This window comes from Grammomys surdaster, unplaced genomic scaffold (genome assembly GCF_004785775.1).
Source record: "Grammomys surdaster isolate TR1022 unplaced genomic scaffold, NIH_TR_1.0 136, whole genome shotgun sequence".
NCBI lineage: Eukaryota > Metazoa > Chordata > Mammalia > Rodentia > Muridae > Grammomys > Grammomys surdaster.
This window is the reverse complement of record NW_021604594.1, coordinates 14,177,001-14,189,012: the sequence shown is the minus strand read 5'-3', so window position 1 is coordinate 14,189,012 and position 12,012 is coordinate 14,177,001. Positions and strand designations below refer to the sequence as shown.

At 42.0% G+C, this 12,012-nt stretch overlaps 1 protein-coding gene across 1 annotated transcript in view; it reads left to right on the top strand.

Annotated features, from left to right (window-relative positions):
• Window positions 1-12,012, top strand: part of Myo3b (myosin IIIB) — a 335,931-nt gene that overhangs the window by 190,670 nt on the left and 133,249 nt on the right. The window contains exons 24-25 of the mRNA XM_028763039.1: window positions 943-1,041; window positions 5,339-5,442. Of these exons, the coding sequence (XP_028618872.1) occupies window positions 943-1,041; window positions 5,339-5,442 (203 nt within the window). The remainder of the gene's footprint in view (window positions 1-942; window positions 1,042-5,338; window positions 5,443-12,012) is intronic.

Sequence of the window (12,012 nt, the reverse complement as noted above, 5' to 3'; positions counted from 1 at the left end):
TATTTATATATATATAATATATAACATATGCTATATATCCTGAATATATATATACACACATATATATGTATGTATATACATATATATGTATGTATATATGTATGTATACACACACACACATATATGGTAGGTTGCTTCATCGAATCTTCCAAACTCTGCTAAGTACAATGAAAAAGTTAAGGGGAAAAATTCTTGTAGTAGGTCTTCTAAATTTAAAACAAGAAAGAAAAAATATTTTAACTGTATCTTTAAGCCTTGTTTTTTCCTTCAATCTTAAATTTAGGGCTGTACGAGGGGGGAGCAAAGATAATTTTAGCTCACGAGTGTAACTATTTTTAGGCACAAAACGTTGAATACGTAGTAAAAACATTTAAGAAAACGGGTCAAATGCTAAGCAGACTGGTACCTCTTTGTTCATGATCAGAAAACCATTAGGCAGATATGAACAAGAGTTTCAAAAATGTCAGTAAATCTGAGCGTATCAAAGACTTCCGAGCCCGAGAGTTAATTGGTATTTGGAACCTTTTGAACAGCTAAACAACGAAATGGATGAGCTAGCAGCCTCCCCTGATGTTATTCAGCAAATAGGCGCTCTTATCTTCCCACTTGGGAATGCTATTTTGTCAACTCTTAGCAGGAAATAGGCAGACAAAGCAATCAAAGGCAGGGAGCAGAGGCGAGAGGTTTATCAAACAGAGGTAAATAAAAGGTAATGTTTCCTTAGTGTTGCTCTCCAACTCTTCCTGTTTTCTGATACTCAAGTCTGAAACATGAAAGGTCCCATTTCTTCTGATTCCGGTGAACCCTTCTGGAATAGATACCTTCATCCTTAATCCCCCCCCATCACTCAAATCTCTAGACTCAGCCAAGCCTGTTTCCTTTCTGTGTCCTTTTTAAATTTTCTGACACAGTGCCTTGGGAGAGCTTTGTCTTCTCCTACAGTCAAGGGCCTTTGAGGAGCTCGTCGTGGAGCCAAGTGAGTTAGACGTCTTTATCTTTTCTCAGATAGACACCGAGGGACCACATGGAAGTGCTGGGCAGGTACTGAGGCTTCCCGGAAGCCAGGCAGTTGAGGGCATCACAGAACACCAAGGAGCAACTTCATGTTTTCTGCTCAGTAGGCTCTGAAACAGGTTGCCTAAGAAGGTCTGCCCTGGGTGGACACATTGGCCTACATGTGTTGAGTGCAAACAAACGCCTAAGGAAAGGACCAAGGCTAATAATTTTTTTACTCTAGAAATTTGAGCGATTTAGAAAAGAGACGTGAGTTGTAGTCTCCTTTCAGACATATTAGCTAGGTAACCAAACACAATAAAAGATATTCTCATCTGCCTGACAACAAGGCATGCTATGCAGGGTCCCACACAGGCTTGCTCCCAGTCACAGCCTCTGGGCAGGAGACCTACACACACACACACACACAGACACCTTGGTCATTCATTGCACAAGGAAATGCTTGTTTTCTGTTTTTCCATGGGGCTGGAGTTAATTCCCAGCACGTAAATAGTAGAACAAAACCATCTGTAACTCCAGTCCCAGAGGATCTAACACCCTCTTCCAATCTGCAAGAGTATCAGGCATGCCTATGATGCACAAACATACATGCAAACAAAACACTCATATATAAAAACTAACAACACTAATAGCTGTTAAAAGGATTGGCTTTATCTACTGACACATTCTCATGTTCTGAAGATTCCAGGTTTTCACCAATACTTACTATTGTTGGTCTTTTCGTTTTAGCCATTCTACTGAGTGTGAAGTAGTTTCCCCTAGTAGTCTGACTTTCATTTCTACAGTGTCCAGTGATACAAAGCATCTCTCCATGTGATTGTTGGCTATTTGTGATAAGTTGTTCTCTACCGTTGAAGTGACTCAATTCAAGCCAGATTAGAGTATAGAAAGGCAGGTTTATTGGGAAGCTGCTCTTGGATGGGTAGGTTTACTGGTCCTAAGGAACGAGGCCAGGGAAGTTGCTATGGGAAGGGAGACAAAGGGGAGGGGGAAGAAAAAGGACACATAGAGAAAGAGAAAAGCAGAGACGGGGAGACAGGGTGAGACGAAGATGTCTGTGTTAAATAGGGAAAAGCTTCTCGGAGAGGGCAAGCCCAGCCCCTCAGTCATGCCCTGTAACAGATACTGAGGGATGCTGGGAGAATCTGGGGGCCAGGTCTGCTTTGGTATGGAAAATATGCACCTCAGCTGCTTGTCCTGAGTCTGAATCCCAACATCGCAGGCTTTTGTTGATAACAAATGAATAAGGGGTGACATAATCATCTATGACTACTTCCTGCGGACATTGAAGCAGCGTTATTGGGCGAGGGAGCATTCAAAAAGCTGGAATGTTGGCCAGGTTTGGGAAGAGCAGCAGGCTTCTGTCCAAGCTCTGTAGGACTGTCTGGGGCTAGGCACAAGAAGATCCAGTTGAAGCAGCTTGTGAGGCTATCAGGGAGCATCTATGGGTAGCCACATCAGAGCTCTTCAGATGCAGGGAACACCTGGACTTGGCAGGATGGTGGAACAGATATGTATGTTAGTGGCAGAAGATAAAGTTAAGGAGTTTAGGGAATTTTTTTTCTTGTGTATACATTTGAAACTTTTAAGCCCATGGTCTTAGTAGTTAGAGGGAGTTGGGCATGGAGGGGAGTCCCAGGACCAGGGAAAGGGGAATAGTCAGGTGGGGAGGGAAACACTTATCTGGAGACCATTTGGCCTATGAGAAGTAGATTCATGTGGATTCCCTGAAGCTTGTAGAAAAATTTTAAGTTTACAAAAAGAGATAAATTTTAGATATGTTAGTATTACCACTGTTAAATGTTAGAGCTCTGAACTTTGAAGTCTCAATACAATAGTAGCTCAGTGAGGGGAAGAAATTAGAAACATTTTTCACTCCTTTTACATACTTTAAATCACCTTATCACCGTTTAAGTTTTTCCCATCCTCCAACCTTCATACCTTGCATTTACCAACCTTAAAACAACTTCCTAGACCCTCAAACACTTCTTCTTTCACCAATCAAGTCCACAAACCCCTCAGAGATCTGAGAAGGATAAATTATGATCTAAATAGCCTGTATATTAATTAAAAACGACAGAGACTAGTCCAAAGTCTACTACAGTTGTCCCAGGTTCCTGTTGTCTACATGGCTTCACTGTGGACACAGATCTGGCCCAGAAAATCTGATAGGCCTTCCTGCAGAGGAGGAACTTGGAAGACTGATCTTGAGGCATGCCTGGTATCCTGTTTGTCTACAATTTGGGCAGGGCCCTGGCAGCAGGCAAGACATTGGAGAAGTCTTGCTCAGTGGTTAGCATACCATAGTTCAGGGGAAGTCCTTTGTTGTTGTGCCCATATCTTTCTGGAGACCTTAGGGAAGTCACTGCTAGGATTGGGGAGTCTCTGTCTGCCATGGGAAGTTTAAGCATCTTAAATGGCATAGTCAGCAGGTCTCTGAGGTGCCTGAGGACCATCTATCTGTCTGTCTGTCTATCTATCTATCTATCTATCTATCTATCTATCTATCTATCTACATCTATCTATCGTATATTTGAATAGACAAACTTTGCTTGTTTCTAGTTACCCTTTGTAAGTATAACCTTGAAAATATATACAGGTGGGTAAATAAAGCCTATTCTTATTAGGTTTGAGCCTTAAAAAAAACTAATGATTTTTGAATTGAAGATCTTCTAATATTAAATTAAAAATTTTAATCATAGATACAGTTTCATAGAGACTGGTAACTTTGCTGAACCTACTTATGGCATCATTATAGGCCGTCATAGCTTTCTGTATGGCTTAGTTTATCCAAACAGCTAAAGCTTGAAAGACAGAGAAGTTAGATTTGACTCTCAGCAAGGAACTGAACACCTTTGCCCTCCCCTCACACCCCCCTTAGTTAAGATGGTGGTGAAGCTATGATTTTCCCATAACAAAGATGACTGGTAGTCATGTGGCTGCCCTTAATTAACATGGCAGTGAACCTTATTTTTCCTATAGTCAAGATGGTGGCCACTGGGGTACAGCTAAGCAGCAATGGCAGGCCATTTAAAGTGAGCAGGCTACTCCCTCACCACCACCATTGCCATCACCATCATCACCACCAAGGCCTTGAATGGATGAGAAGGAGGTATGGGGGCAGGGCTAGGCTGTACCTGGATCCATGTATGTGGAGATGCTTAGTTGCTGAAGTTGTGTTTCAGTGAAGGAAGGGAGGGGCAAGAACATGTTTCCAAAAAAAAAAAAAAAATTGGACATAGAGATTTCAGACCAATTTGGATAAATTTTTCAGTTTTAGGTCCAGTGGCACTGATTGTCTCAGGAAGGCTGAATTGTGTAGCATCCTGCAAAAAAGCCTGGGGAGGGGAAGCTTCAGGTCAAATGTCTTTGAACCCAAGGCTCTTCTCCCCCACCCCACTCCCCATACCTCCCTCTTGTCTATGCCTGCAGACAGATGTGATTAACATAGGTATTATGTCAGAAGATATATGATGAACAAATACTTTCATTCGCTGGATCATTTTTAATTTATCCTCCTCTTTCTAATTTCTTCTCTCCTTCTTTTGTCTCCTGCTCTTCCTATTTCTTTTTGAGACAGGGTCTTACTCTGTAGCTCTGGCTGACCTGGAACTTGCCATCTAGACTGTGTTGGTCTTGAACTCACAGAGATCTCACCTGCCTCTGTCCAAGCATTGGGTTAAAGGCATCTGCTACTACACCCAATGTGTTTTCACTTTCTTGATAGGTTCTTCTGGTACATATCATTTTTGATTTGAGTGAAGCCCTGTGTGGTGTTGTTGTTGTTTTGTGTCTCGGTGTCCTAGTTAAACAACCACATAATCAAGGTTACAAAGCTTTACTCCTGTTTCTTTTTCCTAATGGTTATACAATTTGAGCTCTCCTATTTTATACCTGTGATCCACCTTGCAATATTCTCTCTCTCTCTCTCTCTCTCTCTCTCTCTCTCTCTGAGGTATGTCATTGTTTTGGGTGTGGCCATTGGCTTGTTGTTCGCCCCCTGATTTGTCTTTACATTTTTGTTGAGTATAACTGGACCATATCTGTTAGGGTTTCTTTGGGATCCTGAATTCGGGTTTCATTTCACAGGCCTTTTTGAACTCCTGTCCTCCCTTCTACCACAGCATCTTGAATGGACCTTTGCCCATTTCACCCTCTGAGGTGTCAGCATGGGGTTTATCTAAAATAAAGCGTGTTGCTTCCTTCACTACCAGGACCATCCAGACACCACTGGGGAAGTTTTGGCCCCATTGCTTGGTGAAGGGGAACTTTCCTGCTTTCTGCTCTGCTTTTTCAGTTACATCTTTCATCCTTCACTCCTCAGATCAAGCCCCAGTCAAAACTGAAGGAGTCAGGAGTCCTCAAAACACAGCACACTGTTCCATTCTTTGGTGCCTTTGTTCACTTCAGTAGTCCTCAGTCACGTGGGCAAGCTGATTCTTTAGGACTCTGAGCGGCATTGTCTTCTCTGTGGTACTCGATGTAGCATCCCCAGGCTGGGTTAGAAGTCCCCCAGGTGTGCTTTATTGATAGTGCTCACTACATGGATTACCTGCCTCTCCTTTCAACCCTAACTGCCTGGGAGGCACAGCCAGCACCGTATGTGTACTGTGCTGTAGCTCAGGTTAGCAGCTTTAGAAATATTTGTGAAGTTGGAAAAAAAATTCTCACCTCATCTTCATCTCTCTGTTATACCATTCCCGACTGCGCCTCTGGCCTCTGTTCTTTAGAAGCAGATGAAGGATGCATGGAGCCTGGAAGTCGAGCTGTAACTCAACTCAGATTGCAATGTGCATCAAAGACTGACAGAGCGTGTGCTCATGGGATGTCTTAATGCTTTATCAATAAGAGAAAAACAAACAAACAAACAAAAACCACAACCCTTGAATACATTGGTTTTTAAAGGGCTCTGGCCAAGTTTGGAATATTGTCATTTATAGAATGACTGTAGAAAGAGTGATAAATTAATTTGCCTTCCTTTGTTCTGTAACAAAGAGAAGTTTTGGGTTTGGTTTTGAGACAAGGTTTTTCTGTATATTCCTGGCTGTTGGGGCTTGGAGTTTCGTTGCAGTGTGAATACATCTTATGGAAAGCTAAGCTTGTAGGAAGGCTTCTTGCTCACCTGACACATGAGTCATGAATTTCTCAATAATAAGTGACCTAAACTCCAATAAGCTGAAGCAAAAATTAAAAGAGAGGAATATATCACCTTATAAAATCCAGCACAGTGTCTGAATTCGGGGCATTAAGCATTCATATCAAGCCACTGGCCTTGCCCTTTTTGCTTGGTTTTGTCTCTGAGAATTAATTTTTACACGGTAAATAGACTGTAGCAGTGTGGATCACATGCATATCCTTGGACCAGTCTCTAAGACAAGGAAGGGCTTGGGTCAAGTGGCTGGATAAGGCCAACCCCTCTTGAGTCATGGTGTAAGGGACTCCATTAAAGGAAAGACAGGGAAACATAGGCTAAAAGATCAAGTGTGTATTACCCTTTTGTCTTAGGGTCTTCATTCCTGCACAAGACATTATGACCAAGAAGCAAGCTGAGGGAGAAAGGGTTTATTCAGCTTACACTTTCACATTGCTGTTCATTGCCAAAGGAAGTCAGGACAGGAACTCACACAGGGCAGGAACTTGGAGGCAGGAGCTGTTGCAGAGGCCATGAACAGATGTTACTTACTGGCTTGCTTCCCCTGGCTTGCTCAGCTTGCTTTCTATAGAACCCAAGACTACCAGCCCAGGGATGGCACTACCCACAATGAGCCCTCCCACCCTTGATCACTAATTGAGAAAAATGCCTTACAGCTGGATTTTATAGTGGCATTTCCTCAAGGGAGGCTCCTTTCTCTGTGATAACTCCAACTTGTGTCAAGTAGAAACACAAAACCAGCCAGTACACAGTCCTGTACCCCTGAATCACCCTAACTACACAGAAAGCTTACCCTCATCTATTTACCTCTTGGGCCCTTAAGAAGAATTTTCAAGGACAAACTTTTTGTTAACAACACTGGATGCTAACTTGGAAAAAGAATTGCATACCTTTTGTTTTAATTTAATTATTTCACTGTTACCTGTCTGCTTACTTGTTTTGGTTTTATACAATTTCACGGACTCTGAAGAAGATTCCTGAAAGGAGCTTCCTGTCTCACTTCAGCTTGAATCAGTCTTCTATCAATTGACATGAATCTTAGGTCACCTCAGTATATTTCATGATATATCTGATGCATGGGATTCCACGGGGAAATCTCACTTTCCTTCCTTGGGATCTCATCAGTATTTGCAGTCTGTGCATGGTTTACTTTGTTCATTTCTTACTGCAAAAGCCACTCTAGAAGATTCTCCTGACAAAAACTTCTTTTTGTCCCTTTTGGCCTGGATTTTCTTTCTTCCTACATAAATAGTCTTTGAGCTATTGGCCAGCTACCTCTGGGCTCTTCTGGTTTCACCTGCTGCCTTTTCCCTATTGACAACATTAGAAGTTTCTTGTTCCTTGCGACAGTGAGTGTTGTGTCCTTAGTGGGGTCTGAGCTGACCCAAATTTGACTGTCAGCAGAATTACTACTCTCTAGCTCATCCCTGATTCTAACCCTTTGTAAAGCATTTTAAACATGGTGTTTTATGGCCAGTGACCAAAATAAGTACAGATTCCTTAATATTTATTCAATAAACAAGATGATATTGGCCCTGGTAAGATTCCAGTTAGCTGGTCTTCTCCCCAGGTCAGCTTTCAGGGTTCTGGAGACCAGTGCAAGAAGACAGCAGGGAGTCTCACATCTCAGGTGTGCAAGCATTCAATTATTCTTCAAATACTACTCAGTTTTGAATGATTAAATCCAAAATCTATCATAAAAAAATCTCCCTCAAGATCTAGAGAAGAAAATCTGGGACTACGGCTACTTCTTCATTAACTTTCTTATTTTTTAATTTAATTTAATGTTTATGGGTGTTAGGCCTGCACACGTGTCTGAGTACTACACACGTGTCTGGTGCCCATGGAGGCCAGAAGAGGGCATCAGATTCCCAGGAACTGGTTTGAGACTGTTGGAGCTATCACGTGGGTGCTGGGAATCGAACTCAGGTCCTCTAGGAGAGCAGCCAGTGCTCTGAACCACTGAGCCATCTCTCTAGCCCCTCTTCATTAAGTTTAAAGATACCCTCCTGTTTAGATCCTCCTCCTCCTGCCATGCTTCTTGGGTATCTCATACAGTTTCTGTGTGCTTGCAGAGAGGGTGGAGAGCTGAACTCCACAGTTAATCGGTTGTTTCTAATGTTTTCCCTGTTCATGTGCTCATGGTCTATGTCCTCTCATGGTGGCGTTCTCCATGCCCACCCCCAACCCATGTCCTTCCCTCTTTCCTCCTCTCTACCTCCCTGCAGTCCCCTCACTCGATCTTCAAGCCCCACCTTTCTCCCTCTGCTGCCCAATCACAGGCTCTAGCCTTTTATTGATCAGTTAAATTAAAGAGCAAGATTTACATAACATCATTTGGTGTGCATGAATAGCTGCTTATCTGGGGCAACTAGATCTTGAGAACCAGTATTTAACATTAGAATACAAGTAGCATCAGACTGCAACATGTGGGCCCCAGTTGATTGCCCTGGTTTAGAAGGTTTAGGAGGCACTGGGGTGAAATTTGAAAGCTTTAAACCCCACCCTATGTCAGTTTGTTTGACCTGCTTTGTGCTTGTAGTAAAGGCTATGAACTCTCAGCTGCCTGCTCCTGTCCATGGCTGCTGCTTGCTACCATGCCTCCTATAGTGACAGACTCTTCTGGAACCATAAGGCCAAATAAACTCTTTCTTAAGTCACTTTGATCATAGTGTTTTATCACAGGACAGAAAGGTAACTAAGACAAGCACCTAATTAAAAATATAAACGAATAAAATTAGGAAGAAAAGTTTAAAAAGAAAGTAATTTGGTTGAAATCATTTTTTTTTTCTATTTCACACTCAAGTTCCTTTTTAAGGGTTATTGCTATTTTCTTGACCCAGGACATCCCTGTTTTGAAGCAGTCCCACTGAAGAAAACCTCTTTTGTCTTGCTCTTTCTTTTTCCCTCTTTTCTCTTTATTTTTCTTAGTTGTACTATCTATCTATCTATCTATCTATCTATCTATCTATCTATCTATCTATTTATTTATTTCAGTCTTCTCCTTCCACCATGTGAGTCTTAGGAAACAAACTCAGATTGTCAAGCATGGCAGTGACTACTGTTACCTGTTGATCCACCTGGCCAGCCCCTGCCTGCGCCATTCTGAGGAGGTTTGCTGGACTGTGATCTCTAGATGTCTGAGATCTCAGTAAAGTGAGCAATACACTGAGTTTTTCTTTTTTAATCATCCCATGAAATGCTTTGAGATTTCTCCTTTCTTTTCCTATACCTTCCACTTGTGATTAAAATAAAATTACTGAAGAGATATAAACATGTTGAATTTCCTGATGATATCATAGCAAATGTACATGTGGGAAGAAACACGAGGAGAACTGTGGATTAGTGGGCTAGTTACCAAATTTTTATATTCATCAAGGGTCTGAGCCCCTCAGGTGCTTAGAAGCTAGACATGGGCTCCAACGATCCTCTTGTTACTCTGAGTATTTTTACTTTTATTTTTTTCTCCACCTCCCACTTCCCTTGGGAGCTTCCTTTGCATCCAAATTTGAAATTCTGATCCCCTTGCCTTTGGATTCTCTGCCAATCAAATTAGTCTGTTACTTCCTGATTCAGCCACATCCAACTTCTCAGGACAGAAGCAGAATGTAACCAGATTCTTGTCCCCACTTCCCAAGTGCTGGAATTACACACATATTCCACCGTGCCCAGGCAAAGTTTAGAGTTCTATTACAAGTTAATGTATGAATGAGCATGAATTTTTTTTCTGATTCTTGGTGGCATTGTGATTTTCTTCCTTCATTTAAACTTATAAAGTGTCAGCAATGGAATAAAAAACATTAATACATCCCTAGTGTTAGCCAAGTGCTGTCATGTGATAGTTAATGTCAACCCTCGACCTGACACACTAGATGGGCCTTGGGGAGTGTCTATGAAGGATTTTTCTTGATTATATTAATGAGTGTAGGAAAACACTGTGGGCAATATCATTTGCCTGGAAAGGGTATCAGGACCAAATAAAAACGGAGAAGGTGAGCCATGCGCTAGCAAGCACACATCCGTCTCTGATCTTAACTGTGGCCGGCTATCATGTTCCTGTCAATCGCCCTCAGAGTTGTGATGGACTATAACCTGGAACTTGTGAGCTAAAATAAACCCTTCATCCCTTTTGTTGATTTTTGCCAGGATATTTATATCAGCAGCAGGAAAAGGAACTGAGACACGCAATAAGTAATAGAACATCAGAGAGATATATAATCTCAGGCCTTCAGCACAACTTCTTATCCCAAGGCCCACATTTAGAAGCATTTCTAAGGATGCAGTAGATGTAATAATTTTTCTTGTTTGGTAGCAGATGGTGGCCAGCTGTTCACTTTCTTTACTGATGGCTAAACACAAAGGGAGAAAAAAATATGCGACTTATGGTAAATATAAGAACTTAATAAACAAAATCTGGAATTTTAGACACTCAAAGGGAAGTGAGCAATTGGGGGTAATTATCAAATTATCCAAGCCAAAATTGCTGTGCTATCTTTGTTATCTACATGAAAGAAAATGATCTAAGTGGATTGGATTATTCAGATAATTATCTAATGTTTTGGGGTCTCTGATGAGATAGTCTGGATGGTCATGGATAGAGACAGAGAGTCCATAAGCAGGGAAAGGAATGTGTCTCCTTGCTCACCATCAGAACACTGCTACTTGAGGGTAAATGATTTTGATGCAATTTGTAGACTTACAATCTTTTGACTTAGGATGGGTCTATTACAGGATTAAATCAAATAACAATAGTTACCTAATGTTTTAATTTACTTTTAATTACAAAAATGTGTGGCTCATTTATTCTAAAATTGTTAAGTATTTTACACATGAAACTGAATTTCTTGTCCCACATGCCTGATGTCATCTCCCGGCATCCGCCCATCCACTGCCTCTTTCTAAGGGAGCTGGTGTTAGGCTTTGGGTACTTTCGGTCACTTGCCTTTCTGTCCAGTATTGTCCTCCAGCTGTAGATCCACATCGGCCCTCGGCTTTCACACATCCCTTCCCACTTCCCACTGAGCTCTGTGCTTCCTATTTAGCCATTTCTCTACTGTAGATATCAAAATTATTTCTGTTAGCCAGCAATGCTCAACCAACAGTTCTGGACACCGAACCTGGGAAGATTTCTACGAGATGATTTCTGAGTGATCAACTTTTTCAGGAATAAAATGCTGATTTCCCTTAGAAACCCTCACTATAAAAGGGCCTGCCTGCCCCCCTCCTCACTCTTTTGCTCTTCTTACTCCCTTCCTCTCTTCCCTCTCTGTCCCTTCTTTCTCCATTCTCTGCCCCCCTCTCAGCCTCTACTCCCTCTTCATCTACCTTCCCCATGCCCTGAATAAACTCTATTCTATACTGTACCTCATGTGGCTGGTCCCTCAGGGGGAAGGGATGCCTCGGCATGGGCCCACAGAGGCTCCCCTTTCCCCACACCATACCATGCCTCTACCAAACATATTCCTTCCTTCTTTTGTTTTGTTTTTTAATATAAAGCACAACAGGACCCCCTCTCTTCCTTTAGAGACATTGTCACTGGGGATGGCAGTCACTTTGTTGTAGAATTCTGTTTCTTTCCAGGATTTTCCAACTTTCTCACCAAACAGGGTTCCTTGGAGAGTGCTTTGAAAATACATGGATTCCTAAGGCCAGGCACGGAGCCACATACCTTCTGGAGTCAGAAAGTAGGTGTATCTCTGTGAGTTTGAGGCTAGCCTGGTCTACCAAGCTAGTTCTAGGACATCCAGGGCCACACAAAGAAACCCCATCTCAAAACAAAACAAATAAAATAAAACAAGGAGAGAGAGAGAGAGAGAGAGAGAGAGAGAGAGAGAGAGAGAGAGAGA